This window comes from Salvelinus fontinalis, chromosome 7 (genome assembly GCF_029448725.1).
Source record: "Salvelinus fontinalis isolate EN_2023a chromosome 7, ASM2944872v1, whole genome shotgun sequence".
Lineage (NCBI taxonomy): Eukaryota > Metazoa > Chordata > Actinopteri > Salmoniformes > Salmonidae > Salvelinus > Salvelinus fontinalis.
In genome coordinates, this window is record NC_074671.1 from 26,866,746 (window position 1) to 26,888,890 (window position 22,145).

At 44.6% G+C, this 22,145-nt stretch overlaps 1 protein-coding gene across 4 annotated transcripts in view; it reads left to right on the plus strand.

Annotated features, from left to right (window-relative positions):
• The window catches only part of LOC129859310 (rho GTPase-activating protein 21-like), a 103,651-nt gene that overhangs the window by 24,859 nt on the left and 56,647 nt on the right, over positions 1–22,145 (plus strand). For 2 of the 4 annotated variants that reach the window (XM_055928931.1, XM_055928932.1), the window contains exons 1-2: positions 16,959–17,282; positions 21,404–21,595. In XM_055928931.1, coding sequence (XP_055784906.1) covers positions 16,974–17,282; positions 21,404–21,595 — 501 coding nt within the window. In that variant the 5' untranslated portion in view covers positions 16,959–16,973. Of the gene's footprint in view, positions 1–16,958; positions 17,283–21,403; positions 21,596–22,145 lie in introns of those variants that run through there. The other 2 variants (XM_055928935.1, XM_055928934.1) reach the window with 1 other exon arrangement.

Consider the following 22,145-nt stretch of genomic DNA (forward strand, 5'->3'; position numbering starts at 1 on the left):
AAAAATGTTCCAAGCGCATAAAAAGTTTATTTCTCTACAATGTTGTGCACAAATTTGTTTTACATCCCTGTTAGTGAGCATTTTATCCTTTGCCAAGACAATATGTCCACTTGACAGGTGTTGCATATCAAGAAGCTGATTTAAACAGCATGATTACACAGGTGCACCTTGTGCTGGGGAAAATAAAATGCCACTAAAATGTGCAGTTGTCACACAACACAATACCACAGTTTTCTCAAGTTTTGAGGGAGCGTTCAGTTGGCATGCTGACTGCAGAATGTCCACCAGAGCTGTTGCCAGAGAATTGAATGTTAATTTCTCTACCATAAGTCGCCTTTTAAAGTCATTTGAGAGAATTTGGCAGTACGTCCAACCGGCCTCACAACTGCAGACCACCCCATCCCAGGACGTCCACATCCGGCTTCTTCACCTGCGGGTGCGGAGGAGTATTTCTGTCTGTAATAAAGCCCTTTTTGTTGGAAAAACTTATTCTGATTGGCTGGGTCTGGCTCCCAAGTGGGTATGCCGGTCATGTGAAATCCATATACTATTTATATGACCTGTAACTCAGTAAAATCTTTGAAATTGTTGCATTTATATATTTTTTTCAGTGTAGCTCACTTGATTTATGATGATACCCGATTCAAAAAAACATAAAGGGGAGAGCTGAGGCTGTTTTTGCAGTTTTTGCAGTTACTTTCTAGGTCTGCTTTTTCACATGTGCTCAAGGTGATCTGTTGACCTAAATTTCTCCCTCTCATTGTGGCTATGTTCGTTAAAATCGCTCCGCAATGCAGCATCTCATGTTTTAGGGTCGCACAACTCGGCCGATGCACTACTTTCCCAAGCTCTATAACAAACTTTTGGTACTGCGGTGGAGGAATCAGACTCTTGACGTCCTGCGGCGTAATTGGCGGCTGCGGTTTCTCTTCTTTATCCCGCCATTATTTCATTAAGCTGTAAAACACAACGCTAAACAAACATGAAGAGCGTATAAGTCATCTCCTGTTGTGAAACTGTAAAGATCACCGCAGTGGCTCTTGTATCACGCTCCATCGGTAGTCTGCGATGTCTAATCTGGTTTCCATTTATACCTTCAGTGGACGTGGATGGTTCTGCTCGCTGGGTGCTGCCTGTAAATACCTCCCCCTGCTACAGTTAGTCTAGCCGTTTGGAGAGGTGCGTGATCTCTGGGAGGCTAGAGGATTAAAAGTTTGGAACCAATGAGCACAGCTAGTCTGTGAGGAGGTTTTAAGGGACATCTCCACTCTTTTAAGGCAGTGGGTCTTGGGACATTACAATGCATTTAAGTGTAGAACACTCCTGGCTTATCTGTATCGCAACCTAAATAGAATGAGAGTGCATGAAGCACTGGGCTTTAGATAGGATGAGGATAATGTGGTCAGTTGGGGATAATGGGTTTAAGGATATTGGGGTCAGTTAGGGCTGCAAGATCAAGTTGGGTTGCAGGTGCAGCAGGGACAGTAAAAGCCATGTCCGAGCCGCAGTGGGTAGATCCATCAGTAGTGCTTGATCTGATTGATCACTGGAAGCCTTACAATGACGGCCGCATGACATTTTGCATGACCGCATGCGTAGGCACACTGTATGTATGTATGTATGTATGTATGTATGTATGTATGTATTAGAGGTCGACCGATTTATGATTTTTCAACGCCAATACCGATTATTGGAGGACCAAAAAAAAACGATACCGATTAATCGGCCGTTTAAAAAATAAATAAAATGTATTTATTTATAATAATGACAACAATACTGAATGAACACTTTATTTTAACTTATTATAATACATCAAATCAATTTAGCCTCAAATAAATAATGAAACATGTTCAATTTGGTTTAAATAATGCAAAACAAAGTGTTGGAGAAGAGAGTAAAAGTGCAATATGTGCCATGTACAAAAGCTAACGTTTAAGTTCCTTGCTCAGAACATGAGAACATATGAAAGCTGGTGGTTCCTTTTAACAGGAGTCTTCAATATTCCCAGGTAAGAAGTTTTAGGTTGTAGTTATTATAGGAATTATAGGATAATTTCTCTCCTATACCATTTGTATTTCATATACCTTTGACTATTGGATGTTCTTATAGGCACTTTAGTATTGCCAGTGTAACAGTATAGCTTCCTTCCCTCTCCTCGCCCCTACCTGGGCTCGAACCAGGAACACATCGACAACAGCCACCCTTGAAGCAGCGTTACCCATCGCTCCACAAAAGCCGTGGCCCTTGCAGAGCAAGGGGAACAACCACTCCAAGTCTCAGAGCGAGTGACGTTTGAAACACTATTAGCGCGCACACCTCTAACTAGCTAGTTAGCGGTGTGCGCGCTAATAGCATTTCAAACGTCCAATAGCCATTTCACATCGGTTACACCAGCCTAATCTCGGGAGTTGATAGGCTTGAAGTTGTAAACAGCTCAATGCTTGAAGCACAGCGACGAGCTGCTGGCAAAACGCAGGAAAGTGCTGTTTGAATGAATGCTTACGAGCCTGCTGGTGCCTACCATCACTCAGTCAGACTGCTCTATCAAATCATAGACTTAATTATAACATAATAACACACAGAAATAGGAGCCTTAGGTCATTAATATGGTCGAATCCGGAAACTATCATCTCGAAAACAAGACGTCTATTCTTTCAGTGAAATACGGAACCGTTCCGTATTTTATCTAACGGGTGGCAACCATAAATCCAAATATTCCTGTTACATTGCACAACCTTCAATGTTATGTCATAATTACGTAAAATTCTGGCAAATTAGGCTGTCCAAACTGTTGCATATACACTGACTCTGCGTGCAATGAACGCAAGAGAAGTGACACAATTTCACCTGGTTAATATTGCCTGCTAACCTGGATTTATTTTAGCAAAATATGCAGGTTTAAAAATATATACTTCTGTGTGTTGATTTTAAGAAAGGCATTGATGTTTCTGGTTAGGTACAGTCGTGCAACGATTGTGCTTTTTTCGCAAATGAGCTTTTGTTAAATCATCACCTGTTGGGCGAAGTTGGCTGTCTTTGTTAGAAAGAAATAGTCTTCACAGTTCACAACGAGCCAGGTTAGCAGGCAATAATAACTAAATATGCAGGTTTAAAAATATATACTTGTGTATTGATTTTAAGAAAGGCATTGATGTTAATGGTTAGGTACACATTGGCGCAAGACAGTCCTTTTTCGCGAATACGCAACGCATCGATTATATGCAACACAGGACACGCTAGATAAACTAGTAATATCATCAACCATGTGTAGTTAACTAGTGATTATGATTGATTGTTTTTTATAAGATAAGTTTAATGCTAGCTAGCAACTTACCTTGGCTTTTTACTGCATTCACGTAACAGGCATTCTCCTCGTGGAGTGCAATGTAATCAGGTGGTTAGAGCGTTGGACTAGTTAACTGTAAGGTTGCAAGATTGAATCCCCGAGCTGACAAGGTAAAAATCTGTCATTCTGCACCTGAACAAGGCCGTTAACCCACCGTTCCTAGGCCGTCATTGAAAATAAGAATGTGTTTTTAACTTGCCTAGTTAAATAAAGGATAAATAAAGGTGTAAAAAAAAAAAAAAAAAAAAAAAGGTCAAATCTGTGTCCAAAAATACCAATTTCTGATTGTTATGAAAACTTGCCATTCCGATTAATCGGTCGACCTCTATATATATTATTGCGCGTGTGAGTGCTAGGCTATATTCTGGGCCTGCTTTTCCAGTCACAACATTCCACTGGCCATATCTCACAGAGGGCCACAACTGCTTTTAATCAGCTAGGTCACGAGACGCTCCAGATGCCTTAGCTAGCTTTGGGACCCGAGAGGAGGGGAGAGACTCCTAAAATTCTACATATTTGTGCCCCCTTTCCTCTCCCCTCCTTTACATTGCGTCATCCTCCTCTGAGAGCAGCGTTGGCTGGCCTACACATACTAGCCCTGTGTTTTCACCACATGACACAATGCATTTCTATACTTTCCAGCTTCTGCTAATACTTTCCATCATACTGTGTCATTAATATTTTTGAAAGGAGTGCTGTGTGCTTTGAGACTCTGAACACGGTCTATAGAGATGTACTTGCCCAGTGTTTCCTGTTTTGAGTAGTTGTGACTTTTGCATAGGTGAATGGGGCAGGTGCAACCAGCGATCATCCTTTTTCTTTATAGAACAAAATGGCTTGAAATTCAGCCATCTCTCGTACGACTAGCTACAGTTTCCTTCGATTGTCTGTTGTGTACAGTGTTAACCATGTGTTGAATGACAGGCCTACGATGCCACATTCTGTATGCTGAATTGGACCGCTCACGGTAAAGCTCCCTGGCCTCGTTGCAAAGTCAGGCTCCACATCTATCAGCTGGTTGGTGTTGCACTGGCTTCATAGAAGCACTGAGGCAGTTTTGTTTAGGAAAAACACAGCTGACCTGGTGTGAGGAAGGAGGCGGCGCAAATAGGAACCCAGATGGAGTGATGCCTCTTCTTTGTCACCATAAGTTCCCTTCAGATTTGATGTTCCCCTGCATTTGCTTGGGGGACTTCTGAATTTACCGGAACGTAATTTCCTCCTTGAAAGAATGTCAAAATTCCCCCTTATGTTGCTCTAAGTGCACAATCACTGTTATTATTATCTGTGTATCGTTTTAGGATGTCTCAAACCTTAATTCTCACCATGCTTAGCATTGATTTGCCAATTTTTGAGCGTTACCTGGATACCATAGTACTAATTCCCTCTCCTCTGGCTCCCCTGAAGGTCTCACGTTGCACAGGCTGACGTCGCCCGCGTAGACTATAGGCCGTAAGCTGTATATACAGTGGGGAGAACAAGTATTTGAAACACTGCCGATTTTGCATGTTTTCCTACGTAGGAAAACTTGCAAAATCGTCAGTGTATCAAATACTTGTTCTCCCCACTGTAGCTGCATACACACCATTGTCAGGATGTAGGAGCCTTCTCTAGGGAAAACACAGAGTTCTCCTAGAGAGTGTAAATGCCCTTGCAGGCACAAGATCTCGGATAGGCAACCCACCCCAACTTACTAATGGTATGAAAAACACTGCTGTATGGCATGTGTACTCAGTAGGGTTTGCTGTGTTGAGCAGTCTGCAGGCAGGCATATAGCCATGCTGCCCTCTGTTCTAAAAGGATTACAGTGGTAGGATACAGTAGGCATGGCATCCCGGCCTCCCTTTTGCCGGCAGCGTGTCATCAAGCTTAGTGATCTACTCTGTCCATCTGCCATATTTTGTCCAGCTTCCGTCCATCCGCCATGCGTTTATCCTCCGTTTTCTCCCTTTTACTATCATCACAACTCGACATCACTCACTCGTTCTGAATCTCACCCTATTTTACCCCTCTCATTCTACCGGTTTGATCTCTGAATGCTCTCTCTCCTTCTCTGATCACAATCCTCTCTCCTTGGTCACTTTCTCTCCATCCGCTTTTAGTCATTCCTCTTCAGCCACTTATACTAACTGCATTCCCGGTAACCAGTATAACAACCCCCCCCACTGCTACCACCTGCTGAGCTTGCCCTGCCAACTCCAGGCTAACTCCTGTTACGTTAGCTCCACGTGTGTTAGCATGCACACTGCCTAGGTCAGAGAAGCCATTGGCACTGTTATCCCACAAGCCCTGTTATTGACTGTGGCCAAGGTCACTGCCCTCTCCTCCTTAATCTCCTCCACCTTCTTCCCCAGTCAAGCAAGTTGAAGACCGGAAATGTGCTTGGTGGGATGAGAACATGCCAACTGCTGGTGGAGATTTGTGTAATTTCCATAACAGTGTGTGGCATTTCGCATAATGAAAAGCTGCTGTCTCGAATAGGTTGGCGCATGTTGAAAGTTTCCACGGTTGTATCTATTTTGTCAAATTGAGTTGAGTGAAATGGAGTCTCTCTCTCTCCCAAACCTTTTTTCTAAACGTTTCATAGCCCCCAGGGGGAACACCACCACTCATTACTCTACTGCTTACTGTAATTCTCCAATGTCACATGTTTAGTAGAGGAATTTTGTGTCTTACTAACATTTTATATTCCAAGCAAACATCCTAGTCTGAGTGTGGAGGCTGTTTTAAAGTTTTGTTAGTCGTTTTTCATGCTTTCGGTAGCCTAGTTTAATAGTGGATTCACACTGCGATTAATATTTGATTGCTGTTAGCATGCGCTGTCTTTTACAGTACACAGAAGTACAAATCTCAAGTCCACATTAGCCTTTTAACGCTTTGAATGGCTGATTATTGTAGTTACAGTATAGTTATGCAATAACTATCGATCATGACCGACTTACATTTGTTAAGTGCATGACTGCTTGCATGTATTTTCTGGCTGAAGCACGGCATTGGCTTTGCAGCTCTGTGTTTTGTGGAGTGGAACTGGTCCTATGAGGAGAGAAGTAGAGACTGCAATGCAGTGCCGTCAGTGCTGTCCAATCATAGAGAAGCACCTCCCTGTGCTGCAACCCACTGTAAAGAAGAAAGCAGGTCTTATCCTTTTAGTCTGGACTCTAGCCCCAACACATGCCCCCTAAACCCTAACCGTACAACCCCTCTCCGCCCTGCTTCTCTGCCCCGAGGGACTGTTTGAGAGTTTGCTGGAGTTAGATGTGTGGGTTTAACCCAGTCGCTATCTCTCTCCGGCCCTCTCTGTCCAGTCTTCATCCACTCTCTCTGCCACCAGATTGATTAAAGGCAGATGTGATGCTTAATCAGTTGCTCACGCTCAGCCCCCCCATTTCATACACACCCCTCCCCCTCTCTCCACACGAGCGAGTGGCTCTCAGTAGAGTGAGCTGGTGGAGCCATCTGGCCCTCAATCTGGGGCTGCAGGACAACCAACAGCTCTCTCTGCGGTCTTTGTCCCACCGTCTCTCTCTCTCTCTCTGTGTCTCGGTCTCTCTCTCTCTCTCTCTCTGTCTGTCACGCTCTCTCTCTCTCTCTGTCCTCTGTCTCATTGCTGAGTCACAACAGTGGTCCCTTACTACTGTGACTAGCTACTTGCGGACTGGATGGAATGGAAGCACAAATGGGTGGCTTACTTTCCTTATCTATCTGACTGAGTTCCAATGGAATTGACCCTCTATCAACCCTGATCAAAAAGCTAACCCCAGGGAGAATGGTGTTACCTGGTGTAAGGCGGATTCCCTTTCTCCCAACATCTCCCGTAAGGAGGGGGCTTAGCCAGATCAGTGACTGGAAGACCATAAGACCACAGTGGAGAGCAGCTCTGATGCCTGCCCTGCCTGCCTCCTGCTACGTCCTCTCCTCCTCATATCAGTCCGGGAGATCCATGGAGAGGTCCTAGTCAAGGCTGGAGGAGTTGAAAGTCAATCACAGGACTAGAATATTGATTTATTGAGTGAGAAATTCTTTGTTCCTATCCTTTCTGGAGGTTTTGTTTGAGGGTGAGGTTGGGTTGTTTTGCATTAAGCCTGACTACTAAACTTCTCCTTCCATCCACACCTTTACCCTGGCACAGTGCAGTCTCTTTCTGTGTGTCACACCCCGGTCTGAGGACGTTGTCCTTCTCTCACCCTCCCAGTGTGCTTCTTCAAGGGCTAAAAAACTTGATAAAGAGCTTGTCAACCACAAATGTGTTGCACCTAAAGCGATTGAAAGCTATAGATTCACCCCGTGCTTATTGAATACATACACCAACTAAGCCGTAATAAACACTTTTTGCCACTGTCGAGTTCATGTATTAGAGGGGGACATTTATTGGTTTGTAACATATTCCTGGTACCCACAGTGTTGCAGCCAGGTGAGTAGCAATCTCAGCTGGTGAGTGAGATGAACTTTCAGCAGGTGCATTCCCAGAATAATTGCTCATTCTAAACAGTACATTTGTTGTACTAGCACAATGACCGTATTGTTTGGTCCGATATCACATGCAAGGCTCCGTGTGCTTTGACTGACTGACCATCATGACTGACTGGCATCGTGTCATCATTAAACATGAGAAAGAGAAGTAAACAAAGAGTAATAGCTGCGCAAATAGTGTACTAAATATTTTTTTTGTAATAAACATTGTTTTCGGGAACACCCGACACACACAGGGTAATGACTCGCCGGCCCTACGGTCGGGAGAATACGCCCCCCTAGTCAAACAGCGGAGCAAACATTCAAGTGAATCATCCCTGTGCGCCGTGGGGAAGGAGGTGGGGAGAGATTAAATGGCCTTTTCTTCAGCTCAGCTGGCCCAGGTCCTGATTACATAACCAAGGCCTGTTGAACACGGACACACACAGTACACCGCCTGGGAAAGGAAGCCAATGCTTCTATTGTGGGGGTGAAGGGAGGAGACTGCTTCTCATGTGGGTTATAATAAAAGGGTTGTACGACATGGATGTGTACGGTATGTTGAGCGGGTCATTTTGTGTGTGGTGTGTTCATTGACACCCGTTCTGCAACCCATTATGCTACTATATCCAGAAAACGCACACACTCGCTCACTGTCATGCTTTGACCATGGCTTCGTCAGCTCATCAGCAGGGAGCACCTCTGCCCCAGCACCTCCACAGTGTGACGCAGAACCTCTGGTGAAAGACGACATTCTTCTCTCCTCGGCTCATACAGGACATTACTGTTTGGTCAGACCTGCCCCCCCCCCCCCCCTTTTTAAATCTCCCCACTTTCGTTTGTCTTTCTGTCTGGAGTGTTTTACATGAACCTGGTTGAACCCTTCAATGAACTGCAGTCTTGGCTGGCTATAGCTCCATCTAGCTATGAACAATCCTGTCCAACTTATGGTTCACCATGGCCCAAACCTTCAGCTCTCTGCTACAACAGAACAGACACCATCTCAGGCAGCTCCACCCTGGCCCCTACACAGCCCCACCCCTGGCGTCAGCCCCAAGGCTGAAGCCTTTCCCATAGTTATCCCCCTCTAGTTTTACTTGTACTTTAATACTTGGCTGATCTTTAAACCCTGAATTCAATGAGGTGACCAACATTTTCACAATTCTTAGTGTCATAAATAGGATTCTTGACTTTCTTGGGGGGTTTGCCAGAACTCTGCTAGTCTGTGGGAATTCCTTGGTGTAATCGTCAGTCATTCTGCAACTTGGGCTACGTCCTCCACCACTCCCAAGCCCCCCAGTTGGATCACCACTTCTCCAGCCTCTGGCCGAGCTCCGTCCCCTTGTCTTTGAAGGAACTCTTTCCTCCAGTGAGAAGCGCCAGCAGACAGCAGTGCAGACATGACGCAAAAACCCACTGATTACAGCGCAGCTAGTTCACAACACACAGGCTATAAATCAGACCTGTATCCACCCCAGGAAGCCTCTAGTCTACTCAACCCTGGAGGAATGCTGAGAGTGCAGCAACAAGGAGGCAGTGTTATATCAGCGAGGGGGGAAACGTGCCAGTCTGCAATTCTCATTGAAAGCCACTGATAACAGCAGAGGAATGATTGTATCATTTTTTAATCAATGGTAAGTAGGCTTCAGCGGGAGGGGTACCAGTTCAGTCCCCCCCCCCCCACCTATCTCTCGGACTGTGATGATATTGACATGGCAACTAATAAGAAGTAGTCACTTAGATTAGCATTATTTTGATGCTTTGTTGAAGAGTATGCATTTCAAGTCTTTGACGTTTGTGAAAGGCCATTTACTTCGATTGTGTGCCTGCGCTCACCGTAAATCCCCCCCGACACCAATTGTCCAACAAAAGCCAAGTGACGTGGTCACTGAGCGTTGTCTACACATGCAAATCAACAGCATCTGTGTGTTTAAGTCACTTCGATTTTAGTCTGAGAGCTTGGAAACAGAGCAATATGAAGTGTCTAGAGAAGACGTAAATTAGTGCACACCCATTGGACAGGAGAACTCAGTGAAGGAGGGGGAAGACTGTTCCATGTGCGCTTGCCTAGGCTTTGTTTACACAGGAAGAAACACTGTGGTCATTTACCGGGAGGTTAATTCCTCTATTAGACACTTCTGACATTATTAACGACTCAATTCCTGGTGATCATCGGAGTAATGTCTTTGACGGAGCTGGCACGCCGCTCCCTGGGTATGGCCTCATCTCCCTCTCTCTCTTTTTCTCGTCCCTCTCCTATAATACCAGTGTAATTTACAGCTCCAGGCTCTCTGTGTTGTTTAAAGGCTGTGTGTGTTGGCTCCAGTCTGGTCCATCCCATCCAGAGCCTGCATCTAATCAGAACCAGCCCCTAAGCTTTTCTTTAGCCCCTTTGTTGAATTCAGTCCACTACATGAACCCCCCCCCCCCCAAAAAAAACCCCCCAGCATTTTTATAGTCACTTTTTGCCCATTTAATTCAGGTATTAACTATTTTGAGAAGTTATGTCATGTACCAATTTCTCTTTTCAGTGGACCATTGTTTGGAATCTCATATCTACTGAAAGAGGCCTGGTAGGTAGGTAGAGCAGAGGCTTAGCGTAGCTTTGTGGGCCCTGTCCAACTCTGAAACAGACTGACATGCAGGCCACTGGCCTTACTGGATTTTGTGTGATCTCTCTATCATGTGAGATGACTTTCAGCCCTAATGACGTCATTCAAAAGATTAGACGTTGCTGCTGCACAGTCGGCTAAAGCCCTGGCCATAGGCCCTCAAGCGAGACCGCACCGAGGGCTAGACACAGGAAGGGCTTCATGTCAATATGAATATTTAACACACCATCATGGGGCATATTTTTAGAGCTGAGGAATGTCTCGCTCAAACTACTCATGAATTTTGAATCGCAGTCGTAAATATTTCACCCGGTTACCAAAATAGTCACCCAAGACACAGCGGGTAACATGGATGGCATTTCTCTTCTGTGCTTATATGTGAGCAAGTCCATGTAGGAAAAGTACAAGGGAGGCTGACTGTCCTGCTTGTGTATATACATCAGGGAACTTTTATATTTGGCTGCTAAATAAGATTATGTAGATTAATCAGTTAGACTAGATGAACCTTTTATATACAGAGATGAGCACTTTGTGACATCTGCTAATGTAAAAAGGGCTTTATATAAATGTGATTGAATTTGATGAGGGTCAAAGGCCTGTCTGTAATACCTTGCTCCCAAATAAATAAGGACTCATTTGGAACTGATCCGACTAATGGAGATGGCTGCATGATTTTCCTCTCAATGTGTCGCCGTTCCTCTATAACTACACATCCGTCAAGCATGTGTCTAGAATGGGTGGACCCCTGTCAACCCCCCCCCAGCTATGCAAAAGATGCATCATGGATTCCAGGTCCTCTTACACGGCACCTATATAGGCCCTTTATGAAGCACACGTTAGCTAATGGTAACATGGCGAAAACCTTCATAGACAGGTCTTTCAGGCTCCTGGAAAACCTGAGTCAGTCAGTATACACAGGAAAGCCACATCCCATACATTCTCTCTTTTGGGTCTGTCGGAGTGCCCTAGCTGCTTAAATCAGACGTTTGTGTATGCGTCAGTCTCTTGATTGACGATAACTGCAGAACCTCTCCACTGGGTAATATTGATACTTGCGCACCATGATGTATTTCTATTTAGACGTATTGTCATTCGGAAGGGTTCGTTTTTCTTTGGAGTTCCCCTACCGTCAGTGCTGAATACATGTTACTTTCACTTCATAAGCAGTAGACTCCATTCCAGGCCCTTCTCCTCATTCTTTCATTTTTCACCTCTCTCCCTCATTGTGTGGCATATCCCTCGGGTGCAACTGTCTGAATGAGAACGTAATAATTAAACCTCATCTGCCAGCGCTTTTTTTTTTTTGACAAGGGGGGTGTCATCAGAAACATATTTGCCTCTTTTCTGGACGAGAGCAGCTGCTGCCGTGGAGTGAATGAGCGGCCAACTGAATGCATGATTGGCAGAGGCATTTGTCATGAGGTGTCTGGGGAGCCCGAGAGACAATCAGCCAGATCAAGCAGGGGGTTCTATGGAACCAAGCTCGCTAATACAGCTTCCTCACGTGAGCCTCCCCTGGCTGGAGGTCTTTGTTCCTCCCTCTTTTAGGGCTAATGTCCGCCGATGCAGCCTCTCTCCAGCCTACCCTACCGCCGTCTTTAAGGAAATCCCAATTCAATTTCTTCTTCTACATGCCTAGACTGGAAGTTTGACATTGTTGTCATGTGGACAACCCAGATCGTATTCCAAGGCTGGGAGTTGTGTATGTTGTTGCAAGTGGAAACGATATGATGCTCAAGTGCATAAAAGTGTCATAACTGTGTCATACAGATGAGTCATGCCAAGGGGAATTGTCTTCTTTTTTTTTTGAGTTGCTACATGATTACTTATTTTGATTTGAGTTTCTCTTCAAAATAAAGTTGGGGCATTGCCAGCTATCTCTTCCTCTTTCCTACCAAGGCAAATGCAGTCTTTCTTTTTTTTCTTTTTTTTTTTAAATATACATTTTCTGAACGTTTTGTGGACTTTTCAGCAGTATGTTTTTAGTATCACTTGCCACCAAATTGTTATGTCTCGTTAACACCAGCAGAAGGAGAACCTGGATTGCCGATGTGCCATTTTGCGAGTTTTTATAGACGTGCCTAGCACTACTGTTTCCCCTTACATAAGCAGATAATTAGCAGCATTCTCATTTACAAACAGCTCAGAGCAGGTCTCTCTCTGACTAGTCCCAGCTAGATCCCTCTCCCTGCTCCTTTTGAGGAAAGTAGTCTTTCCAAGTAGCCTGTAATGCACACTCCCAGCCCTGGCATATGACTGATAAATGATATCCCCATATAAAGTAGCTTACTCCGCCAATACCCCCTAAGATCAAGCGGACTTGGACGCTTATCTTGGCCTTACAACAAAACAAAATCTGGCAACAATATCAGCAGATCTTTCTCCTGGGATGCCAGGTTGGACATTTTATTGTGGGGCCAATGCCCCCTGGTGCCCCCCTAGGGCTGTATGAAGGCTTTTAGGGCTGTGGGTGTGTTTTGAGGGCAGGCTGTTCCTTGGCCCTCATTAGCTCCTCCTTTGTTACAGTAAGCCATACCTCATGGAGCCCAGATGCAGCATGTCTAGATTAAATCTCCCTTCCCACAAGGAGTCTTGAAAAGCTCTGTTGAATAGACCCTAATCCTCCTGCAGATTTTTCTTTTCTTCTCTCCACCCCCCCGACCCATTCTCAAATTAATAGTTTTTGTTCTTGAGCCCCGATTTTAGCTTTATTGTTCCCTATGTTTTTGAACACTGACCTCGTTCCGTTTGTTGCACATCAAACCTCCAGATAATCGGCTACTAAATATTTGTATTCCAGCTAGATGGTTTGAGAGGATGTTTACATTTCAACATCTGAAAGAAGTTGCAACCACTGAACACCTAAGATGGTTATTTGGTTATTCTCTGCACTTGCTACAGCCGGTGGTAATAAGCTGCACAGACAAATCAATTCTTATAGCTTTAACAAGAGCAAGGTATTGGGTTCCATTTGAAAACAGCATAACATTTTGTAAAAGCAGAATATTTCAGTCATCAGAAACTCATTTTAGCAACTTTCTTTTGGCCCTCTTATTCTGACCGCCTGCAAACAATCCAAATCCACAAATTGGCCGGGCTTCTCTTGATTTTTATCACACCACTGATTTGGTTTCAGTTTACAAACCCATAATGGGGGGAGAACTCATAACAACAACATCTAAAACCCCTTTTTTACATCCTTGTCTTTTCCCCTCCAACACTAGTCTGGTATTTCCCTTGGCCCATGGTGCGATGTTGCGTGAACCCACAAGGCCATTGGCAGAGCTGTTGGCAGGGGGACTCACACTTCACTCACAGCTGTAGTATGAAGGGTCCGGAGCGAGAGAGTGGGGTAGGACGGGACAGGGAAATGACAGGAACCCTATGTGTTAAGACCTATTATAAGTTCTAAAACAAGCAAGCCTGAGCCCGGCTTCTCTGGTCAGTGAGTGAGAGGAGAACCTTTTGTACCAGTAGTTAGAATTTCATGGGAGACTGTGGCTACACAGTTAATTTTGTGGGCTGGTCCAAAGCGAAGCAGACTCTTTGTTTTTTGTAGAAATTGACAGCACAACTATTTTTCTCTTCTCCCATGGTCCCATAAATACTGAAAAAGCTCCTATGAGATGGTGTTAATATCCATGTCAGTTTGATAGTTCTAATGTGGACACATACAGGCAGGCACCTGTTTGTATGCCCAACTACTGAGACCCTGGTACTTCAGTCAGTAGTCTTCTTCATTGTGTGTTGTTTGCAATAAATAAAGCCTAATTTTGAAGATTGTTGGCTCGAAAGTGGAAATTAAATACTGCACGATGTTGAGCCCTTTTCTGAGGCACCTAAGTTGGCATTCCAATTGTCCGCACCTTTTAGATTTGTATTATTACCCCTTTCATATACAGACAAAAATCCAACTTTTTTACCATACCATCTTCCTTATACCGTCTTTTGTTTATATCAGAAAGGGGTACTGTGTAAAATGTCCAGTTGCAACTTGATATGTATAAAAGGAGGTAGACCTGCAAGAAAGTGGTAAATAAGGGACTGTTTGAAAGCGGGCCATATAAACCTAAAGTTATACCATGTCTTCTGTCTGAAATTAGTAGGACTAGATGTTATGGGAGGATTCTAAAGCATTAGGCTCGTACAGGTAAATACCTGAGGGAGTGGATCTGTTTTGTGGAAGGCAGCACCTGCATTGCCCCAGGCCGTGTTCACTCTTCTGTGTCTTAGGGTCTGTTTGGTGTCATGGCTTTGAAGGGTATTGTTTGGATGTGTGCGTTAGTGACCTATGAAAGCAAGTCTGAGAATCACTGAAAGGCACATCTACACATCACTTTGGTTGCTCTACAGCTTCCCGAGAGGATGACCTGAAATAGTATCAATACTACTGCACTCAACTAGCCTGGTCCCAGATCGGTTTGCGCTGTCTTGCCAACTCCTTTGGTATCCATGCAGGAGCCCAGGCATTAAAACACAACCTACATCCACACAAAGTCAACCAAACAAAAAGCAAAACAAAGGATTAGAACATTACACCACTCCTGCTTTTCAAAATGTAGTTGCTACGTTTGCACGTTGATCTATGGCATACATGTTCCGGTATATTGTGGCTCTATGTTAAGAATAGGCCCTAGGCTATAACTGTTTAGTTCAGCGTTTTCAAAGCAGGCTGGAGGAAGTGAGATGGATGAAGGCCAGGTTCAGTAAATACCACACACCCCTGCACTGAGTTTTGTCCTGCACCCTACGTCTCTGAATGGCTGGTTTCACGTTCACGTCACCCTGGCCCAATGGCTGACTGTTGTGGCCCTGTTTATCGCCATGGCAACTGTAAAAGTAGTCCCATGAAGTCGTGTTTCGTGTGTGAGACACTCCACATGCCACTGAATCAAATTCCTGCCTAAGGGGGATGCATTTTACACTCACACTCTGGCAAAATTCTTATCATTTGACATAAATGGATGCAAGAAACATTTTCATATGAAGATCGTGGTAGCAAAACCCATAAAACTATCCAACTCATTGCTTTAGATAAACAATATGTTTGGCATGATGTGGCCAGGCCCGTAATGTTCCACTATAATGCAAAGCTGATGTAAACACAAACCATTCACAGTAAAGGATTTCCCCCTTGACTTTTCTTGTGTTGGTGGCACTTGAGACGAGACTTGCATCCAGCCAGTCTTTAACGAGCTTTCGTCCAGCTACATGTTAACATGGACGCCTCGAACGGTGCAGGCTATATTCAGTGGAATGAATGTGGTAATAAGATGGTCATCAGCAATGCATGGTTGGAGGGAACATTCCATCACTGGTTTCCTGTTCTTTTCTTGGTCGCTGCTGGAATAGTAGATTAGAAAGACTGCTTTAAATAAGTCGGACTCTAAATATGAACACTTATCTGACCGGCTGATAGACTGACAATTTTGATCTGCCATTTTTGTTTTAGTTTACGTCATATGAAGTACCCTTTTTCAGAGGTGTTCCTCGTTTTTTTCACCTAATGGCAATATGTGAAAATTTCCCCAGATTCACTTGACAAGCAGTGAGAGTTGTCCAAAATGACTGCTGTTTCTTTTCCTTTTGGAGCAGAGTTCCATTTCTTCAAGATCACCTGATTCCAAATCTGATTTAAATATTGAACTCTTTGTCCCCCAATCAGAGTGCTTTGCTAATAAGTATCCAGGCAGAGTCTGTCCTATCCAGCACACTGCACTTAAGATAAAGCCTTTGTCAAGCCCTCCTGTGGGTTTGTTTACCATAACCCATTAAAAAAGTGCCCGCATGGCACCCGGCTCTCCTCTTATGTAATCCCACTGGGGAAAGATGAAGGGAAAACGGGTTTAGATGGGGTGTGAAAATAGCTTGTAAAGACGATGGAATAAGCACACAGCCTTTGGAGTAAGGTATAGATGGATTGAAAGTGTCTCTGTACTGTCATGTGAGCACTATGTTTGTGTGGAAAGGGCATGCTTTTAAACATTGTGTCCAAATGGCCTTTACATTCACAGAGATTATGTGGTGGCTGCCTTATGTGTGGTCCAACTTTACCATATCCACCCATGGACGTAGAAAACAATCCCAGCTATTTCTGTCCCTCAGATAGTATGCATGGCTGCCTTTGTCTCCCCTACGCTAGAATGTGTAGTTTGTGGAATTTCTCTAGCGTTTAACCTTTGTGTGTGTGTGTGTGTTTGGTTCATTCAGAATCAGGTGAGAAAGAGAGAAGGGAGGGTTAAAAGAACTCATCTGGCCGCCCAGCCAGATGTGTGTGAGAGTGTGAGGTGGGTGGATGTGCTGGTGCGTCAGTCTGCCCCAGCTCTGCAACACTCTCCACTGAGTGGAAACATCATGTGGCTGTGGGAAGCACAGAGGAACAGCCCAGCTTCCCAACACTGAGAACAGACCGGGCGAGAGAGGGAACAGGGGGAAGTAAAAAAGAAACTCGGAGTAACAAAGACTGAGACGCTAGTGAGACCATCTCAGAGTAGAAGAGGAGAGCTCCACTGCCTGGCTTCCTTCTTTTTCTTTGACGGATATAAATCCATATTGCTGGCTATGCCATGCTGGCCCAGAGGAACGGGGGCGTCTCCGCCGGAAGCTGTGTGACTACGGTGCCCCTGAAGGATTGCCCTGACCTGGTGGATCTGCTGGATGTAGAGGTGGACTGCTCTCCCTCGACGGGGGACTGTCCCTGGGCTCGTCTGGCCGGTTTTGAAGGGTGCCTGTCGGAGCCCTACTGCCTGTGGTTCCAGCTGCTAGCCCAGGCTTACTGGGGGGACGTGGAACTAGGCCTCAGGGGGGAAACAGACAGGAGAGTGTCCTGGGGCAGACTCCAAGAAGCATCCAGGAGGAACTGTGTTCGTTCCAGGGTAAGGCGCCAAGATTTCGGAGGACTTTTCGAGTTCACCCTAATGCCTTTCGGATTGCATAAAGAGCTTGATCACAAATCCTGTGTTAAAAGCAAGTAGTAGGCTCTTTTAGTAGAGAACCGTTGGCAGTGCGTTATTGAGTTGTAATACGTTGACCTGTGCTGAAATATGTGCCCAGGCAGTATCAGTGGCTTGCAGCTAAGCGTATTGTGTAACATAGTAAGGATTTGTGAGGGGTGGGGGGGAAACACCGTGTTGTCTCAGGAATGTCGCGTGCCTCATCCCTTGCTCCAGTGGCAGGGTAGTACTGTTTCACTGACCAGTCTTTTGTAATGCTTCCGATGGTCAATTCTGAAAGGCATATCAGTACAGTACATATTTATTTCAGATTTATAGTATTATTATTATTGTTGTCGTTCGTTGGAATAATTCAGTTATTGTTTTGGGCAAGGGGAGCGCAACGCTATATTTTCCTATGATGTGAATAATGTTATGTGTAGTTGCAATGGCCTGTGGTCAGAGGGGAAGCCATTAAGCTAACCGCACCAGAGTGACTCACTGTGGCCTAGGAGGACTGTGAGGAGAGACTGAGTCGACAGGTATTGGACCCACAACTACACAGCTGGCATACAAATGCACAGCACCCACATGGCAAGTAGCTATAGGCTATTTTCCGACATCACATTCAAATCTATATTTAATGGCTGTTGCTGATTGGTGCAGCAGAGAGGGATTCCAAAGCGGAGGTGTTGACAGTTTTAAACCTGTGCTGATGGGGAATGCAAGTGTAGATGCCTCACATGACTGTGTCGCATATGGAGGGGAGTTCTTAGCCAACTAGTCCCGAGTGACACTTTTTTCAGGGTGTGGTGGGATGCTATATTCCCTCATGAATGTGATCCCCAGTCCTACCCTCTTCACTCAAAATGGCAGTCAGCAAGGTGTGTAAAGCTACGTGCAAAGAACTTTGGAATTAGTCCGATTTAGTTGTTTGAGGGTTAGCTAATCCTCATTGCTTTGGTTTCTTTCACTATGACTGCTGTGCCAGCCACAGTCCTGAATGCCCTGCTCCCTGTTCTGCATTGCTGCCTCTCCTCTCCTTTTCTATAATTCAACATGTTAAATATAGAGATGGAAAAGTGTGTGTGGGAATGCTCTTGTTCTTCTATTGTTATGGGGACCTGAAATCCCCTGAAGTCCCCACAAGGATAGTAAAACAAGGAATATTCTCAAAGGCTATTTTAAGCTCAGGGTTTAGGTTTAAGGTTAGAATTAGGGTTAAGCGTTAAGGTTACATTTAGGGATTAAGGTTGGGGTTTAGGGAAAATAGGATTTTGAATGGAAATAAATGTTAGGTCCCCATGAGGATAGAAAAACAAGTGTGTGTGTTGGTGTGTGTGTCCCCGCAAGTGTTTCTATGCAGAGCTGCGGGGTCGCAGTGATCTCACCAGGCCCACAGTTATACAGGCCCAGCCCATTCTCTTGAGGCTACTACATCTGCTGTAGAGAGACACACACACACACACACACACACACACACACACACACACACACACACACACACACACACAGAGAGGTGTGGTGGGGAGAGCATAAGGGAGGACAGAGAGAGAGGGGAAAGCTTAAAGAAAGAGGAGGGGAGGCAGTGTTTTTGCACTGGAGAAGAAGGAAAAAACAACCTCTGCTCATAACCTGTGGAGAAAGCTGGGCTGAGGTTGCAGCGAGGACTGTTTGGCAGACCCATGGTTGGCCCGTAGTCACTGCGGTGCTGTCAATGGCGACCACTAACGCACACCCTGTGGCGGTGTGGGCTGAGCGAACCATCAGTTTGATAATGAATCTGACATAAGTCTTATGGCGCAGACAGTATACGAGAGGCAGGCAGGAGGACATCGTGTGGCTTTCTCGTTGACTTTGGGTTGTGAAATACTGTAGCGCTGTTTGGAATTTATGTGATAAGAAGGTCAGGGGATTCTTTATGTGGTGTTGTACATGCCTGTGATGCATACCAGGCAGGATAGATTACAGTGTAGGTTATTGTGTGTCTGTCTGTGTGACGTCATGTTCAGGAAAAGAGTGTCTCTTATAAGTAGGCTGGGTTGAATCACTGTTTTCTCTGTGGTTACCGTTGCCATGATATATGTTTGAGACTGGTGGAAATCCCTGTTTCGTGTACACAGCTTAGTTCCATCTACAACAGTGTACAAATGATTTGTTGCGGACGGAGCTGTGGCACGTAGCCTTAATGGATCTGACAACCGGCTCTGTTATGAGAAAATAAACGAAAGTGTGTTGAGCAGGATGTGAACCTTTTCAGTGTTTCGGGATGTTGGAGCTCTGTCTCACACTCAACAGCATTCAAAAGTTTGTCATTATACAAAATGGCATTTCACTGCTCTTCAACCCAGCCAGCGCCTATCTCTTGTTGCGTCAAAGTGTGATGTATTCGCCTACCTTGAATTCAATTGGAATAGGCTTAGCCGCTCTCTGACTGCACTGAACACAAAGTATACAAGTAATTCCTCACGAAACCTAGGCCAAAAAATACCTTGATTTTGGGGGATTTACACAAAATATAATCCATAGAAAAGCCCTTTGGAGAAACGATTGACATACTGTATATTTGACATTTTGTGTGTATAATTGATCAAAGTTGGAATATTTATTACATTTTGGTCTTACCTAGGCCTCATGCCCTGTCCCTGAATGAACTCTTTTGTTTACTTTCTTACCTTCCTGAGCGCTCGGTAGAACCGTAGCCATGTCAACAAACTGAATCTTATTCCATTTCACGTATCCCTGCTTGATTTAGCCAAATGAACTCTCACTCTGTCAGATAAACAAGGTGAGAGAACAAGATAAATGTGTAGCCATTGGCTGCTGTTTTATCTCTGAAAACAGAGCACTCTTTGTTTGAAATAAAGCTTCTTTACTGTCTTCAGTGACAAGGAGCACATTGAGAGTAGCCTGGTACAAGATGTAATGGGGATTTGATGCCATGTTCTCATCACTTGCCTTGTGAATCTGATGACTGTACTGTTAAGATTGATTATGTCATCACTACTGAAGGTCTCCTATTGGGAGACCGGAATGACACTGGACTTGTTCATGTTCTCCTATCTGACCAGGCCCTTGCTGAGGTCATGTCTGACAGTGTTGCCATTTCTCCCTCTTTTTATTTTATTTGATTTATTTCACCTTTATTTAACCAGGTAGGCCAGTTGAGAACAAGTTCTCATTTACAACTGCGACCTGGCCAAGATAAAGAAAAGTAGTGCGACAAAAACAACACAGACTTACACAAACAAACGTACAGTCAGTAACCCAAAAGAAAAATCTATGTACATTGTGTGCAAATGTAGGGAGGTAAGGTAATAAATATGTCATAGAGGCGAAATAATTACAATTTAGCGTTAACACTGGAGTTATGGATGTGCAGATAATGATGTGCAAGCAGAGAACTGGAAGGAAAGGCGGCCAAAAGAAGTGTTGGCTTTGGGGATGACCAGTGTGAAATACCTTCTGGAGCGTGTGCTAAGGGTGGGTGTTGCTATGGTGACCAGTGAGCTGAGAAGGCATGGCTTTACCTAGCAAAGACTTATAGATGACCTGGAGCCAGTGGGTTTGGCAACGAATATGTACTGTAGCGAGGGCCAGGCAATGAAAGCATACAGGTCGCAGTGGTGAGTAGTATATGGGGCTTTGATGACATAACGGATGGCACTATGATAGACTACATCCGGTTTGCTGAGTAGAGTGTTAGAGGCTATTTTGTGAATGACATCGCCGAAGTCAAGGATCGGTAGCATAGTCAGCTTTACGAGGGTATGTTTTGCAGCACGAGTGAAGGAGGCTTTGTCTTTCTGCTGCATCCTTCACGGTTTCAATCCATTCAAAACACCTTCTCCCTCTAGGGTGATAATAGAGGAAAAGGGTAGGAAAGGGTAGTCCACTACCAGATAATGTTTTCTTCTGTAACTGAATTGGTAATGAGCTTACTTTTAACAGAAGTATGTAAGAGGAAAACATGTGAATCTACCTGACCTACATTGAGTGGATTATCTCAAAGGTAACAATAACCACATTAAAAGTCTATCTCTCCCCCTCTCTGTTTCTCTCAGGCTAAACAGAAGGATGGGCGTGACCAGAGCGAGGCATCTGCGACGGGGTCCCCGGTTGGGGCAGAAGAGGAGCCCTTCTCCTGGCCGGGCCCCAAGACACTCCGGCTGCAGCGCACTTCGCAGGGCTTCGGCTTCACATTGCGCCACTTCATCGTCTACCCGCCAGAGTCAGCCGTCCACTCTTCCCTCAAGGTGAGAACATCATGACCGTACTCAGGCAACCTTAGTGAACATACAATGCATTTGGAAAGTATTCAGACCCATGACTTATTCCACATTTTATGTTAGTTTGTTATGTTTTATGTTAAATTTAAAAAATCCTCACCAATCTACACACAATACCCAATAATGACAAAGCGAAAATGGGTCTCAGACATTTTTTTCAAATGTATAAATAATGAAAACCGGATACCTTATTTAAATAAGTATTCAGACCATTTGCTATGAGACTTGAACTTTAGCTCAGGTGCATCCTGTTTCCATTGATCATCCTTGAGATGTTTCTACATCTTGATTTGGACATGATTTGAAAAGGCGCACATCTGTCTATATATGGTCCCACAGTTGACAGTGCATGTCAGAGAAAAACCCAAGCCATGAGGTTGAAGGAATTGTCCGTAGAGCTCATAGAAAGGATTGTGTTGAGGCACAGATCTGGGGAAGGGTACCAACAAATGTCTGCAGGATTGAAGGTCCCCAAGAACACAGTGGCCTCCATCATTCTTAAATGGAAGAAGTTTGC